Source organism: Sparus aurata, chromosome 14 (assembly GCF_900880675.1).
Source record: "Sparus aurata chromosome 14, fSpaAur1.1, whole genome shotgun sequence".
In the NCBI taxonomy this organism is placed as follows: domain Eukaryota; kingdom Metazoa; phylum Chordata; class Actinopteri; order Spariformes; family Sparidae; genus Sparus; species Sparus aurata.
The window spans coordinates 25,730,186-25,754,230 of NC_044200.1; the positions used below are offsets into that span (position 1 = coordinate 25,730,186).

The 24,045-nt window shown below is 46.1% G+C and overlaps 2 protein-coding genes across 3 annotated transcripts; one reads left to right on the plus strand and one right to left on the minus strand.

The window, feature by feature from the left end:
* Positions 1 to 82: 82 nt before the first annotated feature.
* Positions 83 to 17,701, plus strand: dennd6b (DENN/MADD domain containing 6B). 2 transcript variants are annotated; one of them, XM_030439627.1, is made up of 20 exons: positions 83 to 348; positions 1,215 to 1,253; positions 1,365 to 1,407; positions 1,494 to 1,603; positions 1,781 to 1,861; positions 3,032 to 3,137; positions 3,210 to 3,289; positions 3,411 to 3,473; positions 3,915 to 3,970; positions 5,220 to 5,342; positions 5,823 to 5,918; positions 6,269 to 6,363; positions 6,459 to 6,524; positions 6,607 to 6,671; positions 6,760 to 6,849; positions 7,794 to 7,847; positions 7,930 to 8,039; positions 8,166 to 8,268; positions 16,987 to 17,104; positions 17,296 to 17,701. In XM_030439627.1, exons 1-19 carry the CDS (start codon positions 202 to 204, stop codon positions 17,068 to 17,070), a joined length of 1,611 nt encoding a protein of 536 aa, XP_030295487.1. In that variant the 5' UTR covers positions 83 to 201; the 3' UTR covers positions 17,071 to 17,104; positions 17,296 to 17,701. The 2 variants fall into 2 exon arrangements, with proteins under 2 accessions (XP_030295487.1, XP_030295486.1); XM_030439626.1 differs by having other exon boundaries at positions 89 to 348; positions 16,987 to 17,061.
* A 659-nt stretch (positions 17,702 to 18,360) lies between these two features.
* Positions 18,361 to 23,235, minus strand: gcc1 (GRIP and coiled-coil domain containing 1). Its single transcript, XM_030439619.1, has 3 exons — positions 22,683 to 23,235; positions 21,916 to 22,578; positions 18,361 to 19,910 (listed from the first exon to the last, which is right to left on the minus strand). The coding sequence occupies exons 1-3, from the start codon at positions 23,064 to 23,066 to the stop codon at positions 18,648 to 18,650; spliced, it is 2,310 nt and encodes a 769-aa protein (XP_030295479.1). The 5' UTR covers positions 23,067 to 23,235; the 3' UTR covers positions 18,361 to 18,647.
* Between the last annotated feature and the right edge of the window lie 810 nt (positions 23,236 to 24,045).

Consider the following 24,045-nt stretch of genomic DNA (forward strand, 5'->3'; position numbering starts at 1 on the left):
TGATAACTGGTGTGTGTCTGTGATGTCGGTACCGCTGGTGTCGGTACCACTGGGGTCGGTACCACTGGTGTTGGTACCGCTGGGGTCCAGCAGGGGGCTCCAGCGGCCTGTCAGCCTCCGCTCGCTCGGTGTCGGTAACATAATTGTGATGGAGGGCCGGAGGATGGAGGACGGAGGTCTCGGAGCTCTGATCCGGTCGTGATGAACCCGTTTGACGGCTCCGGTTCTCCCCGACATGAGGAGGCGGCGGACGGCGGGGCCAGCCGGTGTCCGTGGGCCCGGTTCTCCTCCTGGCTGGAGTGTGTGTGTGTCGTTACCTTCGACCTGGAGCTCGGACAAGCCATAGAGGTACGGATCTGTTAGCTTAGCATGGTTAGCATCGTTTGTCATCATTGTGGCAGATGAAGAAAGTGTTGAGATGTCTGAGGGAACACGGAGCCCATCGGTGGCGGGGCGGGGCGGGGCTCTGCGGTGCCGGTGACAGGTGAACCAGACACCGGCCAAAAAACACTTTTTTCACAAGTTCCGTCCTTGCCGGCAACTGCAGATTGACTGAAGTAATGATTTATACACTGCGAACGTGATCAGGGTTTATTGTTGAATTCGGCATGCATCTCATCTGCCAAACAATATTTATGATTTAGAAATAAAACAAAATCTTTAAATCTCTTGTCACTCATGAGATTATTGTGCGCATTAAATGCATACAGATTTTGTTAGTGACTGATGTTGTAATAATGATTTGTAAGCCGAAGTGGACATTATAATCTAAGGGTTAGTAGAAAGTATAAAGCGACTTTTCAAAACTTGGTTAAAGACAGAATCATGTTAAATTTGCAGGAATTGGAATGGAATTTGGTTTGCACATGTTTTCTTAGTAAGCTGTCATATTATTAGTTATTTAACAAAACTCAGTGCCCGTTCATTCCTCTGAGCCTGCAGGTCCTCATTCTGTTGGTCACACTTGTGCCAAACTACATTTGAAAACCGACTAGATTTAGATTTTAACTTCCATTTTGTCAGATTCACTGTTTGTTAAGAGAATTTAACAGCAAGTCTGAACTTCACTGAGCAGTTCTTTAACTCTCTCCTGCTCCATCAGTCAGAATATATTAGAGTATTCTCAGAAGTAGGGACCGAGGCAGCGATGCCTTGAATTAGAAGAATTCTGAATGGAATTTGGTGTGAGTTGTTTCTGTTTCTGCCATTTCCAGCTGGTGTATCCTCAGGATGTAAAGCTCACTGAGAAGGAGGTAATTATTGATCAGACTTATGTCTACATTGTCTCTGTGTTCACTTTGTTGCTAATGAATCAGTCTATTTATTATTGATTTATTGATTTTCTTTCTTTGTTTTGTTGTCAGAAAACCAGCATCTGCTACCTGTCCTTCCCTGACTCCTACTCAGGTAAACTCACTTGTGTGAATGATGGTGTACTGTGTAATGAGAGAGGTTCAGGGGTAAAAGGTCACATGTGTTACTACATTTCCCAGGATGCCTTGGGGACACTCAGTTCAGCTTCAGGTTGCGGCAGTCAGTGGGTCGCAGAGCATCCAGGTTCAGAGAGGACGTTTACAACAGAGACGCCCCCGTCACCCTGCAGGTGAGGACACCTATTGATCTCTTATTGATCAGTCAGTCTGCAGAAGGATGTCTGAAAAGTTTATAATGGATCATAGTCATCTCCTGTCAGAAGTCACAGGATTCATTCTTCTACAGGGTCTCTTGATGATGTCACACATCTCTTGGTGATGTCATAATGTGTCTCTTATCTCTGCAGACTGAAGTGTCCCATTTCTTTGGTTACGTCTATTTTAGACAAGTGAAGGACGTCTCTGTGAAGAGAGGATACTTCCAGAAGGTCAGAGGCACCTCTGCCCACACCTGTTCACACCTACTCATACCTGTTCACACCTACCAACACCTGTTCACACCTACCCACACCTGTTCACACCTACTCACACCTGTTCACACCTACCCACACCTGTTCACATCTATTCATACCTGTTCACACCTACTCATACCTGTTCACACCTACTCATACCTGTTCACACCTACCAACACCTGTTCACACCTACCCACACCTGTTCACATCTATTCATACCTGTTCACACCTACCCACACCTGTTCACACCTACCCACACCTGTTCACATCTATTCACACCTGTTCACACCTACTCATACCTGTTCACACCTACCAACACCTGTTCACACCTACCCACACCTGTTCACATCTATTCATACCTGTTCACACCTACTCATACCTGTTCACACCTACCAACACCTGTTCACACCTACCCACACCTGTTCACACTGTTCACACATACTCACACCTGTTCACACCTACCAACACCTGTTCACACCTACTCACACCTGTTCACACCTACTCACACCTGTTCACACCTACCCACACCTGTTCACATCTACTCATACCTGTTCACACCTACCAACACCTGTTCACACCTACCCACACCTGTTCACACCTACCCACACCTGTTCACACTGTTCACACATACTCACACCTGTGCACACCTACCCACATCTGTTCACACCTACTCATACCTGTTCACACCTACTCACACCTGTTCACATCTACTCACACCTGTTCACACCTACCCACACCTGTTCACACCTACTCACACCTGTTCACATCTACTCACACCTGTTCACACCTACCCACACCTGTTCACACCTCCCCACACCTGTTCACACCTACTCATACCTGTTCACACCTACTCACACCTGTTCACACCTACCAACACCTGTTCACACCTCCCCACACCTGCTCACACCTCCCCACACCTGTTCACACCTACTCATACCTGTTCACACCTACTCACACCTGTTCACACCTACCAACACCTGTTCACACCTCCCCACACCTGTTCACACCTACTCACACCTGTTCACACCTACCAACACCTGTTCACACCTCCCCACACCTGTTCACACCTACTCATATCTGTACTTCAAATGTTACAGAGTTCATGATGTTGACAGTGTGACCGCTCACTGTGACTCTGTGTTCCAGTCTCTGGTGCTGGTCTCCAGGTTGCCGTATACTCACCTGTTCCACTCGCTGCTGCAGATCGTTGCTCCTGAGTTTTTCGAGAAGCTCGAGCCCTGTCTGGAAGCAGGTGACGATATCATGCTTACATCATAACACGGACGGCTCAGATTGAAATAATAATAATGATGATGTCTCACAGTGTGTAACGAGATCGATCAATGGCCTTCACCCGTACCTGGACTGACCCTGAACCTGCCGGTGATGGGCGTGGTTTTACAGGTGAGAAGTTAAGAGCGATGGTTGATCAAAGAAGATATTTATGTGAGAACCTGAAATGAATTTTAACCTTAAGAGAAAAATAAAGATTTTCTGTTTGATTTTGATTATTGTTATTTTACAGGTGCGGATTCCTTCAAAAACGGACAAACCAGGAGGAAGTCCAGTCAGACAGACGACCACACAGGTGAGGAACAGGAGATGACACACTGAGGACACACTCACACCAGGTGGTCCGTAACTTGCTCAAGTACTGTACACTTCCGTGGCCCTTGCCGGTTGAAAGAGGTGTGCTTCTGCACGCTATGGTTCCTCATGCACGAGCACAGACACGGGTCACAGAGTGGGCATGAAGTATAATCATGTGTTTCAAGCCGCCTTGCATAATCAAGAAATCCAGCAGTGTGAGAGGCTGTCTACGACCAAAACAACACAAAATGAGTCACAAAAAAGTCAGTAAGTTCTCTGTGATCTTCATTGTGCTGCAATGCACCACGACATCATGACGTATGTACCAGAGGTAACCCTGCTCAGGCCCGGCGGGGGCCAGCAGGCTTCAGCACGGTACAGAGCAGCTGGGCTTAGTGTGAGTGTCAACGAACAATAAAGTTTTATTTCATCTCCTCAGGACCTCCTGCCAACTCCGACGGTGCTGCCCACCATCCACGAGCTGGACCTCTTCAAGTAATTTATTATCATTTGTTCACTACTCATCTGAAACATGACGCATACCCAAAGTTAAATTAAGGAAAATGTTTATGTTATGCTATGTTTCTTAATTTCTTAATTATCTCTAGTTTTGTGAAAAATATGTTGTTGTCAAGTTGTTCTGATTCTGATACCAGTATCAGGAAATGCTGCCTAAAAGGCAGGTATCGGTATCGGCCGAGTACGTGAGTCTATGCACTGATCCGACATCAAGGCTAGTTTTAGAAAACGGGACCCTGCTACGTCCCAGGTCGCTCTGCTAGCTCTGTTAGCTCTGTTAGCTCTGCTAGCTCTGCTTAACGTTACACACCGGAGATCAATTATTGTTCGATGAGATAAAAGCAGCACAGGAAGTTGTTCTGTTCTGCCCCGGGCAACTGTTGTTTTTAGAGCGGCGAAGAAGAAGACGTTGATTTCATGCAAGAGAGCATTTCAGCTATTGAGCAATATTATAATACATATTATATTATAATAATACTGTCAGTAACCCCACCAGTAAAAACAGCCACGCGTTCAGTATGTCAGGCTGCAGTTCAGAGGTTCAACACCAGAAACCTTATAAAGTGTCTGAAGACGCATCACTTTGGAAAACCACTGTGAAACTGCATCCCCAAATGTTATGAGAAGGTGAGGGAACATTTCATGAGGGCTGAAAGACGAGCAGGCGATCAGCTGTACCACTGACATCTGGACCTCCAGCATGTCTTTGCTGGGCCAGCACACTGGGCCAGCACACTGGGCCAGCACACTGGGCCAGCACACTGGCTTCACTGCTGTGAGTACGTTTTAAGGGAATTATTAATTTCTAGATCTATTTAAAGTTGCTGTTGCAACACTGTTTTCAACTTTTCTATTTAAAAAGTGGCTGCACTTTACCAGTTTTAAAAGAAATTGTTATTTATTTCTGGATTTTTTTCTTTGGGATTTTCCGGTTCTGATCAACTCAACATTAATTGAAGAATGTTGTGTGTCATCATTCTCTGGATCAGAACAAACAACGAGAGCAATAATATCACACCAGTCAGGTTTAGTAGAATCTACAGCTGTTACAGAACACACGCTGCTATCAGCTCGGCAGTCTGTATCGGAACATCTCTAATTGATTAGATTAATAAAACAAGAATAAACCAAACTGAGTGGATATTGATCAGGATTTATTGATGATTAACTGAATCATGTTCGTGAACAGTATTTAATATTTTCTCCTCCCTCTGACCTGTGCTAGGTGTTTCCAGTCGGTCCTGATCCACCTGCACATCCTCTGGGAGCTCACGTTGCTGGGAGAACCGCTGGTCGTCATGGCGCCGTCTCCCACCATCTCCTCGGAGACTGTGCTGGCTCTTGTCAGGTACCTGAACAGCCAATCAGAACTCTGCTGGAGATTCTGTAAAAACTGGATTATTTTGATGATTTTGTTTTTGTGTGACAGAAGAAAAAAAAAGCTCAACAGTCACTCATTGATCAGGAGATTATCAATAACTGTTAATCAGCTGTTCTCATAATACAAGTTTAAAGTCAGATAATGAAGAAAATAATGTGTGATACCGTAACATCTTCCTCTGTTACGTCACCATGGTTACAGCTGAAGAGCTCTGTGGTCCTATTGGTCAACGTCCTGGAGTTTGTCAGACTGGTTGACAAAAAAACTGGTGGATGTCATTAATGTGACGAAACAGGCACCTGTCACCTTTCACCCATTTTAGATTGCTGAAGTCAGAACCCACATTATTTATCCTGCTGATCTGGCGCTCCTGGCAGCCAATCAGAGAGCAGTGTTGTTGTGTTGTTGCCGTGGTAACAGAGTCCTCCCTCTCTCTCTCTCTCTCAGCTCCATCAGTCCTCTGAAGTTCTGCTGCGACTTTCGTCCTTATTTCACCATCCACGACAGCGAGTTCAGAGAGTACACCACCAGGACCCAGGCCCCGTGAGTCACACACACCTGAACTTACCTGAACACACACACCTAAAATCACCTGAACTCACCTTAACACACACACACCTGAACTCACACACCTGAACACACACACCTGAACACACACACCTGAACACACACACCTGAACACACACACCTGAACTCACCTGAACTCACCTGAACTCACACACCTGAACACACACACCTGAACTCACCTGAACACACACACCTGAACTCACACACCTGAACACACACACCTGAACTCACACACCTGAACTCACACACCTGAACACACACACCTGAACACACACACCTGAACTCACCTGAACTCACCATCAGCTTTCCATTTCACCTGTCTGCAGACCTAACGTGGTTCTGGGCGTCACCAATCCGTTCTTCATTAAGACTTTTCAGAACTGGCCTCATGTGGTCCGACTGGGAGAAATCAAGATGGCGGGTAACATATTATTATTATTATTATTATGATTATTATTAATAATCATAATAATAAATGAAGTGATGATATAATAGTTAATCGCCTGTCTTTCTCAGGTGATTTGCCTAAACAGGTGAAGGTGAAGAAGCTGTCCAAACTGAAGACTCTGGACACTAAACCAGGTCACATGACTCACTGTGTTCATTGGTGTGCTTCAGAATAAAGTCCTGTTTGTTTTGGTAACTGTCGAGTTCCTGTGTGCAGGAATATACACCGCCTACAAGACGTTTCTGCACAAAGACAAGATCCTGATCAAACGCCTACTGAAGGTAAGCAAACACCTGGTATGAACAGGTATGAACATCGGGATAGAAACATGTCTTCTGCCCTCTCACTCTGTCTCTCACCTGCCCTCAGGGCATCCAGAGGAAGAGACCGTCAGAGGTTCAGAGCGCCATCCTGAGGAGGCACCTATTAGAACTGACTCAGAGCTTCATCATCCCACTGGTGAGGAAACAGCCAATCACATCACAACAACTCTGCCTGGTGACTACACGTGTCACTTCCTGTCTCACTGTAACTATTTAGTGCAGTGTGTCACATGTTATAGACATGTAACTGATAGTCATGTGACTCTACGGCCATCAGTGATGTCACAACATGATGAGATTCATTATTATCATTAAGGCCCCCACACACCGCCCGGACTCAAACCAACAGCCAGCTGCCTTTATCCGACCACTCTGTTGCTTCTCGCCTGACCCGTTCGGCAGAAAAGTGGCATTGAACACACCGCTTCCACATGCTGCCAGCTCCACAGTAGCGTGTACGTTCTGTGCTTGCCCGAGATTAAAAGAGTTAAAAGACGCTGGACTAGAGGTTTATGCACGCAACTCTATTTACTTTCGATCAAAACAAAACTTAACTATTTCAGACAAAAACAGCTGCATACTAAACATGCAGCTAGGCATTACCAAACGAACACAGTTTAATTCGTCCTGAACGGACATAAAACAGCTAGTCTCATGCCAGTACTCCAAAACATGAAAACAAGAAATGACGGAAAGGAGTGCGTAGAAAACCAAAGCGCATCACAGTATTCCGCCCCTCCTACACACCGCGCTGATTCGCTAGCACACAGCCAATCAGAGAATCTAATGGCTCAGACGGCTGACAGCCAACCTCCTCAGACTTCGCATGTTGAATCGGATCAGACAACGTCCGTGCAGCTCCGAAAGCTCCAACGCAGCTGAACACACCAAACAGATTTGTTCCCGACCTCGTCCGAGTCTCTCCAAATGCTTCAGATGTCCAACGGTTGGGCCGGTGTGTTCCTGCCTTTAGAGGATTCCTCTTGATGACATCATTATGACTCATCCTATTCATCCAATCACAGAGCAGGACATCTGACCCTGTTGTACTGAGTGTAAACCTTGTGTCTTGTGTGTTAGGAGCGGTACATGGCAAGCCTGATGCCTCTGCAGAGATCAGTGACGCCATGGAAGGTAAACTGGAAGTGTGTGATGACCTCACAGTGATGTCATCAGTTTGACACCTAGCTGATACAAGTTGTTTTTGTGTGTTTAGACTCCTCCTCAGATTCGACCCTTCAGTCAGGACGAGTTCATGACGACTCTGGATCACACCGGGCCGCAGCTGACCTCAGGGCTTAAAGGTGATTGGATGGGACTGTACAGGTGAGCCACTCAGGTGTCTGCTGGACAACAGATACTGAGAATTAAGTTGTAATTTAGAGATCTTTTACTATAATTTGTTTACTGAAGACAACACAGATTAACAGGTGTTCTTTGACCTGTTGACAGGAAGTTCTTCAGGTCTCAGAATTTTGATGGATGGTATCGACATCGACACAAAGAGATGACTCAGAAACTGGAGAGTCTTCACCTGGAGGTCATCTGTGACGCTGTGAGTAGCTTCATCAAGCAGTCAGAAAAGACCAGTCTCCAACTAAAAGTCCAGTCTCCAACTAAAAGTCCAGTCTCCAACTAAAAGTCCAGTCTCCTTCTAAAAGTCCAGTCTCCAACTAAAAGTCCAGTCTCCAACTCAAAGTCCAGTCTCCAACTAAAAGTCCAGTCTCCAACTAAAAGTCTAGTCTCCAACTCAAAGTCCAGTCTCCTTCTAAAAGTCCAGTCTCCAACTCAAAGTCCAGTCTCCTACGAAAAGTCCAGTCTCCTACTAAAAGTCCAGTCTCCTACTAAAAGTCCAGTCTCCAACTCAAAGTCCAGTCTCCAACTAAAAGTCCAGTCTCCTTCTAAAAGTCCAGTCTCCAACTAAAAGTCCAGTCTCCTACTAAAAGTCCAGTCTCCAACTAAAAGTCCAGTCTCCAACTCAAAGTCCAGTCTCCTACTAAAAGTCCAGTCTCCTACTAAAAGTCCAGTCTCCAACTAAAAGTCCAGTCTCCAACTCAAAGTCCAGTCTCCAACTCAAAGTCCAGTCTCCTACTAAAAGTCCAGTCTCCAACTAAAAGTCCAGTCTCCAACTCAAAGTCCAGTCTCCTACTAAAAGTCCAGTCTCCAACTAAAAGTCTAGTCTCCAACTCAAAGTCCAGTCTCCTTCTAAAAGTCCAGTCTCCAACTCAAAGTCCAGTCTCCTACTAAAAGTCCAGTCTCCTACTAAAAGTCCAGTCTCCTACTAAAAGTCCAGTCTCCAACTCAAAGTCCAGTCTCCTACTAAAAGTCCAGTCTCCAACTCAAAGTCCAGTCTCCAACTAAAAGTCCAGTCTCCAACTCAAAGTCCAGTCTCCTACTAAAAGTCCAGTCTCCAACTCAAGGTCCAGTCTCCAACTCAAAGTCCAGTCTCCTACTAAAAGTCCAGTCTCCTACTAAAAGTCCAGTCTCCTTCTAAAAGTCCAGTCTCCAACTAAAAGTCCAGTCTCCAACTAAAAGTCCAGTCTCCAACTCAAAGTCCAGTCTCCAACTCAAAGTCCAGTCTCCAACTAAAAGTCCAGTCTCCTTCTAAAAGTCCAGTCTCCAACTAAAAGTCCAGTCTCCTACTAAAAGTCCAGTCTCCAACTAAAAGTCCAGTCTCCAACTCAAAGTCCAGTCTCCTACTAAAAGTCCAGTCTCCAACTAAAAGTCCAGTCTCCAACTCAAAGTCCAGTCTCCAACTCAAAGTCCAGTCTCCTACTAAAAGTCCAGTCTCCAACTAAAAGTCCAGTCTCCAACTCAAAGTCCAGTCTCCTACTAAAAGTCCAGTCTCCAACTAAAAGTCCAGTCTCCTACTAAAAGTCCAGTCTCCTTCTAAAAGTCCAGTCTCCTACTAAAAGTCCAGTCTCCTACTAAAAGTCCAGTCTCCTACTAAAAGTCCAGTCTCCAACTAAAAGTCCAGTCTCCTACTAAAAGTCCAGTCTCCAACTAAAAGTCCAGTCTCCAACTCAAAGTCCAGTCTCCTACTCAAAGTCCAGTCTCCTACTAAAAGTCCAGTCTCCTTCTAAAAGTCCAGTCTCCTACTAAAAGTCCAGTCGACTTCTAAAAGTCCAGTCTCCTACTCAAAGTCCAGTCTCCTACTCAAAGTCCAGTCTCCAACTAAAAGTCCAGTCTCCAACTAAAAGTCCAGTCTCCTACTCAAAGTCCAGTCTCCTACTAAAAGTCCAGTCTCCTACTAAAAGTCCAGTCTCCTTCTAAAAGTCCAGTCTCCAACTAAAAGTCCAGTCTCCAACTCAAAGTCCAGTCTCCAACTCAAAGTCCAGTCTCCAACTCAAAGTCCAGTCTCCAACTAAAAGTCCAGTCTCCTTCTAAAAGTCCAGTCTCCAACTCAAAGTCCAGTCTCCTACTAAAAGTCCAGTCTCCTACTAAAAGTCCAGTCTCCAACTAAAAGTCCAGTCTCCAACTAAAAGTCCAGTCTCCAACTCAAAGTCCAGTCTCCAACTAAAAGTCCAGTCTCCTTCTAAAAGTCCAGTCTCCAACTCAAAGTCCAGTCTCCAACTAAAAGTCCAGTCTCCAACTCAAAGTCCAGTCTCCAACTAAAAGTCCAGTCTCCTTCTAAAAGTCCAGTCTCCAACTCAAAGTCCAGTCTCCTACTAAAAGTCCAGTCTCCTACTAAAAGTCCAGTCTCCTACTAAAGTCCAGTCTCCAACTAAAAGTCCAGTCTCCAACTAAAAGTCCAGTCTCCAACTCAAAGTCCAGTCTCCAACTAAAAGTCCAGTCTCCTTCTAAAAGTCCAGTCTCCAACTCAAAGTCCAGTCTCCAACTAAAAGTCCAGTCTCCAACTCAAAGTCCAGTCTCCAACTAAAAGTCCAGTCTCCTTCTAAAAGTCCAGTCTCCAACTCAAAGTCCAGTCTCCAACTCAAAGTCCAGTCTCCAACTAAAAGTCCAGTCTCCAACTCAAAGTCCAGTCTCAAACTCAAAGTCCAGTCTCCTTCTAAAAGTCCAGTCTCCAACTAAAAGTCCAGTCTCCTACTAAAAGTCCAGTCTCCAACTCAAAGTCCAGTCTCCAACTAAAAGTCCAGTCTCCTACTAAAAGTCCAGTCTCCAACTAAAAGTCCAGTCTCCTTCTAAAAGTCCAGTCTCCAACTAAAAGTCCAGTCTCCTACTAAAAGTCCAGTCTCCAACTAAAAGTCCAGTCTCCAACTAAAAGTCCAGTCTCCAACTCAAAGTCCAGTCTCCTTCTAAAAGTCCAGTCTCCAACTCAAAGTCCAGTCTCCAACTAAAAGTCCAGTCTCCTTCTAAAAGTCCAGTCTCCAACTCAAAGTCCAGTCTCCAACTCAAAGTCCAGTCTCCTACTAAAAGTCCAGTCTCCAACTAAAAGTGCAGTCTCCAACTAAAAGTCCAGTCTCCAACTCAAAGTCCAGTCTCCAACTAAAAGTCCAGTCTCCAACTAAAAGTCCAGTCTCCAACTCAAAGTCCAGTCTCCTACTAAAAGTCCAGTCTCCAACTCAAAGTCCAGTCTCCTACTAAAAGTCCAGTCTCCAACTCAAAGTCCAGTCTCCTACTAAAAGTCCAGTCTCCAACTAAAAGTCCAGTCTCCAACTCAAAGTCCAGTCTCCAACTAAAAGTCCAGTCTCCAACTCAAAGTCCAGTCTCCAACTAAAAGTCCAGTCTCCTTCTAAAAGTCCAGTCTCCAACTCAAAGTCCAGTCTCCTACTAAAAGTCCAGTCTCCTACTAAAAGTCCAGTCTCCAACTAAAAGTCCAGTCTCCAACTAAAAGTCCAGTCTCCAACTCAAAGTCCAGTCTCCAACTAAAAGTCCAGTCTCCTTCTAAAAGTCCAGTCTCCAACTCAAAGTCCAGTCTCCAACTAAAAGTCCACTCTCCAACTCAAAGTCCAGTCTCCAACTAAAAGTCCAGTCTCCTTCTAAAAGTCCAGTCTCCAACTCAAAGTCCAGTCTCCTACTAAAAGTCCAGTCTCCTACTAAAAGTCCAGTCTCCTACTAAAAGTCCAGTCTCCAACTAAAAGTCCAGTCTCCAACTAAAAGTCCAGTCTCCAACTCAAAGTCCAGTCTCCAACTAAAAGTCCAGTCTCCTTCTAAAAGTCCAGTCTCCAACTCAAAGTCCAGTCTCCAACTCAAAGTCCAGTCTCCAACTCAAAGTCCAGTCTCCAACTAAAAGTCCAGTCTCCTTCTAAAAGTCCAGTCTCCAACTCAAAGTCCAGTCTCCAACTCAAAGTCCAGTCTCCAACTAAAAGTCCAGTCTCCAACTCAAAGTCCAGTCTCAAACTCAAAGTCCAGTCTCCTTCTAAAAGTCCAGTCTCCAACTAAAAGTCCAGTCTCCTACTAAAAGTCCAGTCTCCAACTCAAAGTCCAGTCTCCAACTAAAGTCCAGTCTCCTACTAAAGTCCAGTCTCCAACTAAAAGTCCAGTCTCCTTCTAAAAGTCCAGTCTCCAACTAAAAGTCCAGTCTCCTACTAAAAGTCCAGTCTCCAACTAAAAGTCCAGTCTCCAACTAAAAGTCCAGTCTCCAACTAAAAGTCCAGTCTCCAACTCAAAGTCCAGTCTCCTTCTAAAAGTCCAGTCTCCAACTCAAAGTCCAGTCTCCAACTAAAAGTCCAGTCTCCTTCTAAAAGTCCAGTCTCCAACTCAAAGTCCAGTCTCCAACTCAAAGTCCAGTCTCCTACTAAAAGTCCAGTCTCCAACTAAAAGTGCAGTCTCCAACTAAAAGTCCAGTCTCCAACTCAAAGTCCAGTCTCCAACTAAAAGTCCAGTCTCCAACTAAAAGTCCAGTCTCCAACTCAAAGTCCAGTCTCCTACTAAAAGTCCAGTCTCCAACTCAAAGTCCAGTCTCCTACTAAAAGTCCAGTCTCCAACTCAAAGTCCAGTCTCCTACTAAAAGTCCAGTCTCCAACTAAAAGTCCAGTCTCCAACTCAAAGTCCAGTCTCCAACTCAAAGTCCAGTCTCCTACTAAAAGTCCAGTCTCCAACTAAAAGTCCAGTCTCCAACTCAAAGTCCAGTCTCCTACTAAAAGTCCAGTCTCCAACTAAAAGTCCAGTCTCCTACTAAAAGTCCAGTCTCCAACTAAAAGTCCAGTCTCCTACTAAAAGTCCAGTCTGCAACTAAAAGTCCAGTCTCCTACTAAAAGTCCAGTCTCCTACTAAAAGTCCAGTCTCCTACTAAAAGTCCAGTCTCCAACTAAAAGTCCAGTCTCCTACTAAAAGTCCAGTCTCCAACTAAAAGTCCAGTCTCCAACTAAAAGTCCAGTCTCCTACTAAAAGTCCAGTCTCCTTCTAAAAGTCCAGTCTCCTACTAAAAGTCCAGTCTCCTTCTAAAAGTCCAGTCTCCTACTCAAAGTCCAGTCTCCTACTAAAAGTCCAGTCTCCTACTAAAAGTCCAGTCTCCTACTAAAAGTCCAGTCTCCAACTAAAAGTCCAGTCTCCTTCTAAAAGTCTAGTCTCCTACTAAAAGTCCAGTCTCCTACTCAAAGTCCAGTCTCCAACTCAAAGTCCAGTCTCCAACTAAAAGTCCAGTCTCCTTCTAAAAGTCCAGTCTCCAACTCAAAGTCCAGTCTCCTACTAAAAGTCCAGTCTCCTACTAAAAGTCCAGTCTCCTACTAAAAGTCCAGTCTCCAACTAAAAGTCCAGTCTCCTACTAAAAGTCCAGTCTCCAACTCAAAGTCCAGTCTCCTTCTAAAAGTCCAGTCTCCAACTCAAAGTCCAGTCTCCAATTAAAAGTCCAGTCTCCTTCTAAAAGTCCAGTCTCCAACTAAAAGTCCAGTCTCCAACTCAAAGTCCAGTCTCCTTCTAAAAGTCCAGTCTCCAACTCAAAGTCCAGTCTCCAACTCAAAGTCCAGTCTCCAACTCAAAGTCCAGTCTCCAACTCAAAGTCCAGTCTCCAACTAAAAGTCCAGTCTCCTTCTAAAAGTCCAGTCTCCAACTCAAAGTCCAGTCTCCAACTCAAAGTCCAGTCTCCAACTAAAAGTCCAGTCTCCAACTCAAAGTCCAGTCTCCAACTCAAAGTCCAGTCTCCTTCTAAAAGTCCAGTCTCCAACTAAAAGTCCAGTCTCCTACTAAAAGTCCAGTCTCCAACTCAAGTCCAGTCTCAACTAAAAGTCCAGTCTCCAACTCAAAGTCCAGTCTCCAACTAAAAGTCCAGTCTCCTTCTAAAAGTCCAGTCTCCAACTCAAAGTCCAGTCTCCTACTAAAAGTCCAGTCTCCAACTAAAAGTCCAGTCTCCTTCTAAAAGTCCAGTCTCCAACTCAAAGTCCAGTCTCCAACTCAAAGTCCAGTCTCCTACTAAAAGTCCAGTCTCCAACTAAAAGTGCAGTCTCCAACTAAAAGTCCAGTCTCCAACTCAAAGTCCAGTCTCCAACTAAAAGTCCAGTCTCCAACTAAAGTCCAGTCTCCAACTAAAAGTCCAGTCTCCAACTCAAAGTCCAGTCTCCTACTAAAAGTCCAGTCTCCAACTCAAAGTCCAGTCTCCAACTAAAAGTCCAGTCTCCTTCTAAAAGTCCAGTCTCCAACTAAAAGTCCAGTCTCCTACTAAAAGTCCAGTCTCCAACTAAAAGTCCAGTCTCCAACTCAAAGTCCAGTCTCCTACTAAAAGTCCAGTCTCCAACTAAAAGTCCAGTCTCCAACTCAAAGTCCAGTCTCCAACTCAAAGTCCAGTCTCCTACTAAAAGTCCAGTCTCCAACTAAAAGTCCAGTCTCCAACTCAAAGTCCAGTCTCCTACTAAAAGTCCAGTCTCCAACTAAAAGTCCAGTCTCCTACTAAAAGTCCAGTCTCCTTCTAAAAGTCCAGTCTCCTACTAAAAGTCCAGTCTGCAACTAAAAGTCCAGTCTGCAACTAAAAGTCCAGTCTCCAACTAAAAGTCCAGTCTCCTACTAAAAGTCCAGTCTCCAACTAAAAGTCCAGTCTCCTACTAAAAGTCCAGTCTCCAACTAAAAGTCCAGTCTCCAACTCAAAGTCCAGTCTCCTACTCAAAGTCCAGTCTCCTACTAAAAGTCCAGTCTCCTTCTAAAAGTCCAGTCTCCTACTAAAAGTCCAGTCTCCTTCTAAAAGTCCAGTCTCCTACTCAAAGTCCAGTCTCCTACTCAAAGTCCAGTCTCCAACTAAAAGTCCAGTCTCCAACTAAAAGTCCAGTCTCCTACTCAAAGTCCAGTCTCCAACTCAAAGTCCAGTCTCCAACTAAAAGTCCAGTCTCCTTCTAAAAGTCCAGTCTCCTACTAAAAGTCCAGTCTCCTACTCAAAGTCCAGTCTCCTACTAAAAGTCCAGTCTCCTACTCAAAGTCCAGTCTCCTACTAAAAGTCCAGTCTCCTTCTAAAAGTCCAGTCTCCTACTAAAAGTCCAGTCTCATTCTAAAAGTCCAGTCTCCAACTAAAAGTGCAGTCTCCAACTAAAAGTCCAGTCTCCAACTCAAAGTCCAGTCTCCAACTAAAAGTCCAGTCTCCAACTAAAAGTCCAGTCTCCAACTAAAAGTCCAGTCTCCAACTCAAAGTCCAGTCTCCTACTAAAAGTCCAGTCTCCAACTCAAAGTCCAGTCTCCTACTAAAAGTCCAGTCTCCAACTCAAAGTCCAGTCTCCAACTAAAAGTCCAGTCTCCTACTAAAAGTCCAGTCTCCAACTAAAAGTCCAGTCTCCAACTCAAAGTCCAGTCTCCTACTAAAAGTCCAGTCTCCAACTAAAAGTCCAGTCTCCAACTCAAAGTCCAGTCTCCAACTCCAAGTCCAGTCTCCTACTAAAAGTCCAGTCTCCAACTAAAAGTCCAGTCTCCAACTCAAAGTCCAGTCTCCTACTAAAAGTCCAGTCTCCAACTAAAAGTCCAGTCTCCTACTAAAAGTCCAGTCTCCTTCTAAAAGTCCAGTCTCCTACTAAAAGTCCAGTCTCCTACTAAAAGTCCAGTCTCCAACTAAAAGTCCAGTCTCCAACTAAAAGTCCAGTCTCCAACTAAAAGTCCAGTCTCCTACTCAAAGTCCAGTCTCCTACTCAAAGTCCAGTCTCCTACTCAAAGTCCAGTCTCCTTCTAAAAGTCCAGTCTCCTACTCAAAGTCCAGTCTCCTTCTAAAAGTCCAGTCTCCTACTAAAAGTCCAGTCTCCAACTAAAAGTCCAGTCTCCTACTAAAAGTCCAGTCTCCAACTCAAAGTCCAGTCTCCTTCTAAAAGTCCAGTCTCCAACTCAAAGTCCAGTCTCCTACTAAAAGTCCAGTCTCCAACTAAAAGTCCAGTCTCCTACTAAAAGTCCAGTCTCCAACTAAAAGTCCAGTCTCCTACTAAAAGTCCAGTCTCCAACTAAAAGTCCAGTCTCCTACTAAAAGTCCAGTCTCCAACTAAAAGTCCAGTCTCCTTCTAAAAGTCCAGTCTCCAACTAAAAGTCCAGTCTCCTTCTAAAAGTCCAGTCTCCTACTAAAAGTCCAGTCTCCAACTAAAAGTCCAGTCTCCAACTAAAAGTCCAGTCTCCAACTAAAAGTCCAGTCTCCTACTCAAAGTCCAGTCTCCTACTCAAAGTCCAGTCTCCTACTCAAAGTCCAGTCTCCTACTCAAAGTCCAGTCTCCTACTCAAAGTCCAGTCTCCTTCTAAAAGTCCAGTCTCCTACTAAAAGTCCAGTCTCCTACTCAGTCCAGTCTCCTTCTAAAAGTCCAGTCTCCAACTCAAAGTCCAGTCTCCAACTAAAAGTCCAGTCTCCTACTAAAAGTCCAGTCTCCTACTAAAAGTCCAGTCTCCAACTAAAAGTCCAGTCTCCTACTAAAAGTCCAGTCTCCAACTAAAAGTCCAGTCTCCTACTAAAAGTCCAGTCTCCAACTAAAAGTCCAGTCTCCAACTAAAAGTCCAGTCTCCTACTAAAAGTCCAGTCTCCTACTAAAAGTCCAGTCTCCAACTAAAAGTCCAGTCTCCAACTAAAAGTCCAGTCTCCAACTAAAAGTCCAGTCTCCAACTAAAAGTCCAGTCTCCTTCTAAAAGTCCAGTCTCCAACTAAAAGTCCAGTCTCCTTCTAAAAGTCCAGTCTCCTACTAAAAGTCCAGTCTCCAACTAAAAGTCCAGTCTCCTACTAAAAGTCCAGTCTCCAACTAAAAGTCCAGTCCCCACATATTTTGATTTATTATTTTAGGAAAATCAGGATAATATCATGAATCAGTTATTTCAGTCCAGAGACCGGTGACTTGAATTTACCATCTGGTCTCATGGCTGGTTGGACTGTAAACTCCTGTGAGCAGCTGTTAAACATCTGTAAACATGATGATGATCTCATGTTCTGAAGGACCTGCTGGGTTGGACCAAAGACAAGTCTGAGGTGGAAATCGTCGACCTTATTCTGAAGCTCAGAGAGAAACTGGTGAGTTAATCAGGATCTGAAACCCAAAAGGAAAAATGGAGAGGTAAGATGAGGGATGCCAACATGCTAACAATAAAAATATAAGAGACTTGTTTTTCGTTTAAATGTATTGACTTAATGTTTTAACTTTCTCATTCTCTCATCGATTAGTCCATTTTTAAAATTCAAAATACATGACTGACCCTAATCACCTGTGAGTTTAAAACAGGAAGTGTGTTTCTGACTGTTTCTCAGATTAAAGCTCGACGGCAGCAGCTGCAGGTGAAAGACGGCGTTTTGGACAAACTGGATGCTTTCATAAATTCCATCATCAGCTCGCTGCCTGAAGACCTGCAGACTGTACTGAATACACACTGAATACACACTGGATACACACTGGATACACACTGGATACACACTGGATACACACTGACACCTCTTGTGTAAACAGAAAATCACCTTCACAGAAGATCAGTGAAATGAGTTCATCTTGACGCCTTCATTCAGTTCACTTGCGATGAGATGTTTCAGGTTCCAGCTGCTGTTTGTTATATGAAGTTTTGACACTAAATGATAAATAAATAAAAACTCAGTCATGAGAAGAAGAGTAAACATTATGAGGACGACTTCCCCAACATACAAATAAACAGCTTTATTCTTATGATTCTCTCTCCGTTCCAAACTTTATTCTCAAACTGTGAAACATTTTTGCAGAATATTGTCTCAGTTCTCAGAAACACTCACAGTCTTGACACGCTGTCGTATGTTGTCGATTAATTACTTTTTCACTCGATTTCAGCTTCAAGTGTTTGATATGATAGACAATGTTTTAATAAAAATCAGCTGAAGACAAACAGATCAATAATAACACTGATGATTATTAGTGATGACATCACCATGAAGTTTAAATGCCACAATATTTCTGTTGGATTATAATTGTTTCTGCCTCATAGACTGAACTCAGTGAATGTAACCCACACTAATATTAACAATATTAATGATAACAGTTATATTAATAAGATTGTAGAGTTGTTTTTTATTTTTCTCCCAAACTGTCTGTCAAAAAATGAGTTTGAACTGTAAAACCTGACTCATGTTCACATTGTGACTTTGTCGTTAAAATGGGGGTAAAATTTTATAAGGTGTATTTTAGGTCATTTCTTCTGATCACTCATATTTAATTTATTTCTGCATTTTCCTTCAAGAAATTGTCCAGCTGAGTTTGAATGGAAGGTAAAAAAAGAGGAACAGTGTTGATGTTGAGGTGAAAACTGCTCGGCTGTGAAACACGTGAACATCTGAAGGAACAAAGAGATTTTGTGAAGAAGAAAAAATATTTTAATTTGAACAGAGAATCAAAAATATCCACACGAGTGATCTGAGGTGATCTGAACGCTTCCTCACAGTGTTAAATATTTATATTGTTTATAGATTCATACACTTACACACAGCTCTGAGCAGCTGACACAAACCAAACTCCATTCAGTTTTTCTATTCATTTAAACATCATCAGGAGAGAATGGTCCCTTCATGTTAATATATTTCATACCAGTCTGAGGTTTGTCAGCTGTGTTAGTGAGATGATCAATTTCTTCTTCATGTGTTTCTCATCTCTTACTGGCGCTCCACCAGCTCGCCGCCTGCAGCTTCATCACGCTGTGTTTCTCCTGTGGGCTGAAGTGGAGGATGGTCAGGATGGCGGTGAGTGTCTGCTGCCTCCCGCTAGTGTCCTGCAGTGTCAGGAACTTGTAGATGACATTCTTCAGGTACTCCATGTTGGCGCCCTCTCTGCTTCGGTCTCGCACCAGTTTGTCCAGTTGTCCCCGCAGCTGCGTCACCTCCTCGTCGTGGCGCTCTCCGTTAGCGATGAGCTTCGCCTGCAGCTGATGGATGTCGTCCTCCAGCCGGTGTTTTTGCCGACGCAGTCCGCCCACCTCCACCTCCTTCCTGGCCAGCTGCTCGGCATACAGCAGTAGCGTGGGCTCGTTGGGCGTGGCCCGCCGTAGGGCCTGGCTGATGATGTCACCCTCGCTCTGCGGGGAGTAGCTGTCGGCAGCGGCCATCTTGTCGGTGTCACTGCTGTAGCTGAGGGCGGTGGCTCGCAGCCTCTCGAGTTCCTGGTCCTTCTCATCCAGCAGCGCCATGGTTCTCTCTCTCTGTTTGTGAAGCTCTGCCTCCAGTCGCAGCAGGTTGTCACGGTGCAGCGCCTCCAACCGCTCCAATTCCTGTTTGTGCGTCTGCTGCAGGGCCGCCGCCTGCTGCTGCCGCTCTTCTAGCTCACGATGGTGTCGGGCCTCGGCCTCATCACCGTGGATCCGCAGGTTGATGTACTTCTCCTTCAGCTCGGCCAGCTGATCCCGGATTTCCTCCAGCTCCTTCGCCTGGCAGCCATCTTTGGTATTCTTGTTCTTCAGGACCACCTGCGCTCGCAGCTTGTAGCGCTCAAACTCGTCTTTGACTTGCCGCAGCTCCTGCTGGTAGAAAAGCGCTGAGCGTTTGTCTCCGCCCGTCTCCACCTCAGCCTCCGTCAGGTTCTGGATGTTTGGGTCCGGGTTCCTCTGAGCAGCCAGCAGCAGCAGCTTCCTAACCTTCTCCAGCTTCTCCTTCAGCAAGCCGACGTCCAGCTGCGACTCGTCCACGATCAGGTCAGAAGCCGTCCTGCTGGAGGCGGCGATTGCAAGTGTTTTGTTCTCGGTGTCGAGCTGCAGGATCCGGTCTCTGAGCCTCTGAGCCGTTTGCTGGTCTCTCTGCCTTGTCTTCTCACAGGAACCCAGAACCTCGGACAGTTCAGAGACCCGCTGCTCCAGACCGGAAACCCTCAGCTCTGCAGCCTGAGCACGCTCACGTGCACGCTCCTCTGCATCACTAGCCTGCAGACACATAAACGGAGACGTGAGACAACAAAGGCTTAAGACAGTTCACCTGGCAACAGAAGAAGAAACATGTTCTGGTGCTCATCTGGGTTCAGTTACTTTAGATCTAAGTAGGGATGCACCATTACCGATACCAGTACTGGGTATCTGGCTGATAATGTGCTCATATACTCAAAAATTAAAAATTCACTGATATCACTTTATTGCATTCGGCCTTACATTGCATGAAACTGAAGAACGGGATCAGACGGCCGCTTGTCATTTCGGATTTTAGTGTCTAGGGTACAGGTCACTGACAGGTGGGCCGCGGTCCAAATCTGGACCCAGGTGCCATCCTATATGGACCTGGACCCAGGGTCAATAAAGCCTAACCCTAAGTATTTTCAATTTGATGGGGGCGCTTTTATTTTGACCGCCGCCACTTTTCTAGACATTACAGTACTGGTTTAGTGGATCAGGAAATCCACTGACCAACTGCAAGCGAGTTAGGCCATCCCACGAGATGCAACTCAGCCAATCAAAGAAGACACAGAGACAGAACTCAGCATGGCGTCTCAGAGCTGATGAATGTTCCACAGATTTGTGCTGAAACTTACTTCAGGGGAAACAGAAACAGAAATGTCATTTTTTTTAAATTAAGTACTTTATTTTAAGGGGCGGCTGTAGCTCAGTGGGTAGAGCTGGTGGACCAGTGATCAGAAGGTTACTGGTTCGAATCCCCGGCTCCCCTGGGTGGGACTGAGCTACATGCCGAAGTGTCCTTGAGCAAGATACTGAACCCCAGAAACGCTCCTGATGTGCAGTTGGCACCCTGTGGGGCAGCCACTGCCATCAGTAAAGGTCCTGCAATGAGCTGGCAACTTAAGATGCACAATTTTTAAAAAGCTTCTTTAGTGATTTTCACTAATTTATTTTGAAATGCTGCCCTTCTTTTCCTTAAAGAGAAGAAAATAATACACAGCCGCTCCTAAAGAGACGTGACGGTACACGTCATGATGACGTCCTGGTGTTTCCCAGGTCCCCCCCCGTCAATCTAAACCCGTGGACCGTTTATAATGTGTAGTGATTGAAAACCCGGCCCCCTAAACATCCTGGAAGGTGAAAGAGTTACATTTTTCGTGCTAAATTACATTATTACAGAATCGCCATCAGTAAACAGGTCGCTGCGTGACTCTGTCACTTGTGGGGACGGAGGCTGTTTTCTGGGGGAAAGTTCACTGAAGTCTCGGTCGGGAGGGCTGACCATCGCAGTGATTTATATCAACACAACCACTTGAGTGAGTTAAAGGTTTTTGCTGGTGACAGACGCTGTTTTTCGGCAGAAACGAGACAAGAGTCGGTAGGACAGGCGGGAGGACAGACGCTGCTCCGCCTACAACTGCGGTATTTTTTCCCTCATTTAAGTTACCAACGACAGTTACTACGTTACTTTTGTTTGGTCATGTAACGTTAAATTAATCGTTAAATTAGTCGACTAATCGAAACAATAATCGCTAGATTAATCGTTTGAAAAATAATCATTTGGGCAGCTCTATTTGACAGTCAGTTCTTGATTACATGCAGACGTTGAGGCTACTTGAGTATTTATCACACTGATTCAATTGCAGAGACTGTGCAAAAGTTTCATTGAGATATTAAGTTGACTGTGTAATAAGTTTCATTTTGTTAAATGTGCAGATGGTGCCAATGTGGAGGCTTTTTGTTGACACAGGAATCTAGGATTTATATATATATATTTATATATATTTTATTTATATCATTTGTTGTAACAAGCAGAGAAGAAAATGAACCCTGTCTACCTTTTCAGTGCATCTGAAACCTGATAGATATTTTTGTGGTAGACAAATGAAAATACCCGTACTTGTACTCGCTTTGAAAAAAATGGTATCGGTGCACTCCTAGATCTAAATCTATACAGAAAGTAAACAGTGTGGTGGTCTCGATGTGGATCCATCATGGTTAGTTTCGACCTGGGCCTGGGAGGATCTGGTCTCAGTTTTACCTTCTTGGTCTCAATGTGGATCTGCTGCTGGAAGTGGTTTTTCAGCCGCATAAGCTCCCGCTGCAGTTCCTCAACTCTGGGATCTGGTTTCTTCTGGTCATCCTCCGCAGCCTGCAGCCTCTTTCTCAGCTCGTCTCGCTCGTCCTTCATCTTGTTGAGGTGGGCCTGAGACTCTGCCCCCCGGTCCATGGCCTGTGATGTTACGAGGAGCGTGGCATTGGCTTCCTGTAGGCGGAGCTCAGCATCCTGTCGCAGATCCCTCTCCTGCTGCAAGATCTTCTGCAGCTCCCTCAGCTGCTGGACGTGGTCTACCTGCTCCTGCTCCCTCTCGTGCTGCTGCGTGATGATGCGAGCGCGGCTCTCAGCCAGCTGCTGCTGCAGACCGTGCAGCTCAGCCTCCTGCTGCGCCGTCATGGCGGCCAGGCGCTCCTGCAGTTCCTCAATCTCCTGCTTCAGCTGACGCTTGTCGGCCTGGAAACTCGCCTCCATCCGGGACTTCTCTTGCGTCACAGTAGCCAGGGCGCCAGTGAGCGTGCTCAGTTGGCCCTTCAGCTGGGTGACTCGACGTTCCGCCTCCAAACTGGGATGAGGCGTGGCCTGCTGCTGCTCCACCCCTGTGCTGCTGTTCTCTGAACCAGCGGTGTCAGGGTCAGACCTCAGTAGCTGCAGGAAGAGTCATCACATGTTAAACTGCTGCAGGAGGGACGATCACAGGAGCATCTGTTTGTCTGTCTGGTCGGTTAAATTGAATTAGGTCTGACACGTACCGTAGAGCTGAATCTCCCTCCTGGTTCTCCCTGGTCCTCCTCACTTTGGTCCCCTCTTGTGGTCTCGCTGGGCGTGTCCACAGACGCTGCAGTATCCACACTGTCCTCGCTATGCAGCGAGCAGCCGTCCTCTGGGAGTTCCCCTGCAGCGGCGGTGGTGAAGGTGTCCTGGCCTTCCTGGTTCAGGTCCACCTCCTGGGTCACCGTCAGGACCTTAAGACTGGCCTCCAGAGCCTCCTTCTCCTTCAGGAGACTCTTATAGGCCTGGACCACGTCCTTGAAGCGGGTCTGGTACTGGACCAGCTGCTTCTTCTGGGACTCGATTGTGTCCAGCAAATCCTTCCTGCTGGGGCCGCCCCCAAAACTCATCCCGAACTTCTCCATGATGCTGAAGGTCTACAAGGGCCGGGTCAGACTGAGGGTCTGTCGGAGCCGGGTCAGACTGAGGGTCTGTCGGAGCCGGGTCAGACTGAGGGTCTGTCGGGGCCGGGTCAGACTGAGGGTCTGTCGGGGCCGGGTCAGACTGAGGGTCTGTCGGGGCCGGGTCAGACTGAGGGTCCTGTCGGGAGCCGGGTCAGGACTGAGGGTCTGTCGGAGCCGGGTCGAACTGAGGGTCTGTCGGGGGCCGGGTCAGACTGAGGGTCTGTCGGGGCCGGGTCAGACTGAGGGTCCTGGCGGGAGCCCGGGTCAGACTGAGGGTCTGTCGGGAGCCGGGTCGACTGAGGGTCGGTCGGGGCCGGGTCAGACTGAAGGGTCCTGTCGGGGCCGGTCAGACTGAGGTCTGCGGGCCGGGTCAGACTGAGGGTATGTCTGAGCCGGTCAGACTGAAGGGGTTCCCCTGTCTGGCCGGGTCAGACTGAGGGTCTGTCCGGGGCCGGGTCAGACTGAGGGTGATGTCGGAGCGCCTGGTCAGACTGAGGATCTGTCGGGGCCGGGTCAGACTGAGGGTATGTCGGAGCCGGGTCAGACTGAGGGTCTGTCGGGGCCGGGTCAGACTGAGGGTCTGTCGGGGCCGGGTCAGACTGAGGGTCTGTCGGGGCCGGGTCAGACTGAGGGTCTGTCGGGGCCGGGTCAGACTGAGGGTCTGTCGGGGCCGGGTCAGACTGAGGGTCTGTCAGGGCCGGGTCAGATCTTGCATCATTCAGTAGCAGAAGTGGTTCAGATGGGACTTATCATGGTCAGACTGGGAGGGATGGTTTCTGAAAAGAGACTTCTTTTAGAAAACCGACACATGAAACAAACATCTTGTTTCTACCATCACTTCCGGTTTCCTGTTTCTACCATCAGCTTGAAGTAACTTGAGTATTGATTTGTTAACATGTATAACTGATGATTAGTTAACATTTATGATGACAGAACTGAT

What these genes read in the sequence shown, in the direction of transcription:
- gcc1 (XM_030439619.1), bottom strand. Translation starts at nt 23,066, where the DNA reads ATGGAGAAGTTCGGGATGAGTTTTGGGGGCGGCCCCAGCAGGAAGGAT. An exon ending in GAGGGAGATTCAGCTCTACG is followed by an intron (nt 22,579 to 22,682) that starts GTACGTGTCAGA and finishes CTCTTCCTGCAG; the next exon opens with CTACTGAGGTCTGACCCTGA. An exon ending in TCCACATTGAGACCAAGAAG is followed by an intron (nt 19,911 to 21,915) that starts GTAAAACTGAGA and finishes ATGTGTCTGCAG; the next exon opens with GCTAGTGATGCAGAGGAGCG.
- dennd6b (XM_030439626.1), top strand. Translation starts at nt 202, where the DNA reads ATGAACCCGTTTGACGGCTCCGGTTCTCCCCGACATGAGGAGGCGGCG. An exon ending in CTTCCCTGACTCCTACTCAG is followed by an intron (nt 1,408 to 1,493) that starts GTAAACTCACTT and finishes TACATTTCCCAG; the next exon opens with GATGCCTTGGGGACACTCAG. An exon ending in CACGAGCTGGACCTCTTCAA is followed by an intron (nt 3,971 to 5,219) that starts GTAATTTATTAT and finishes GACCTGTGCTAG; the next exon opens with GTGTTTCCAGTCGGTCCTGA.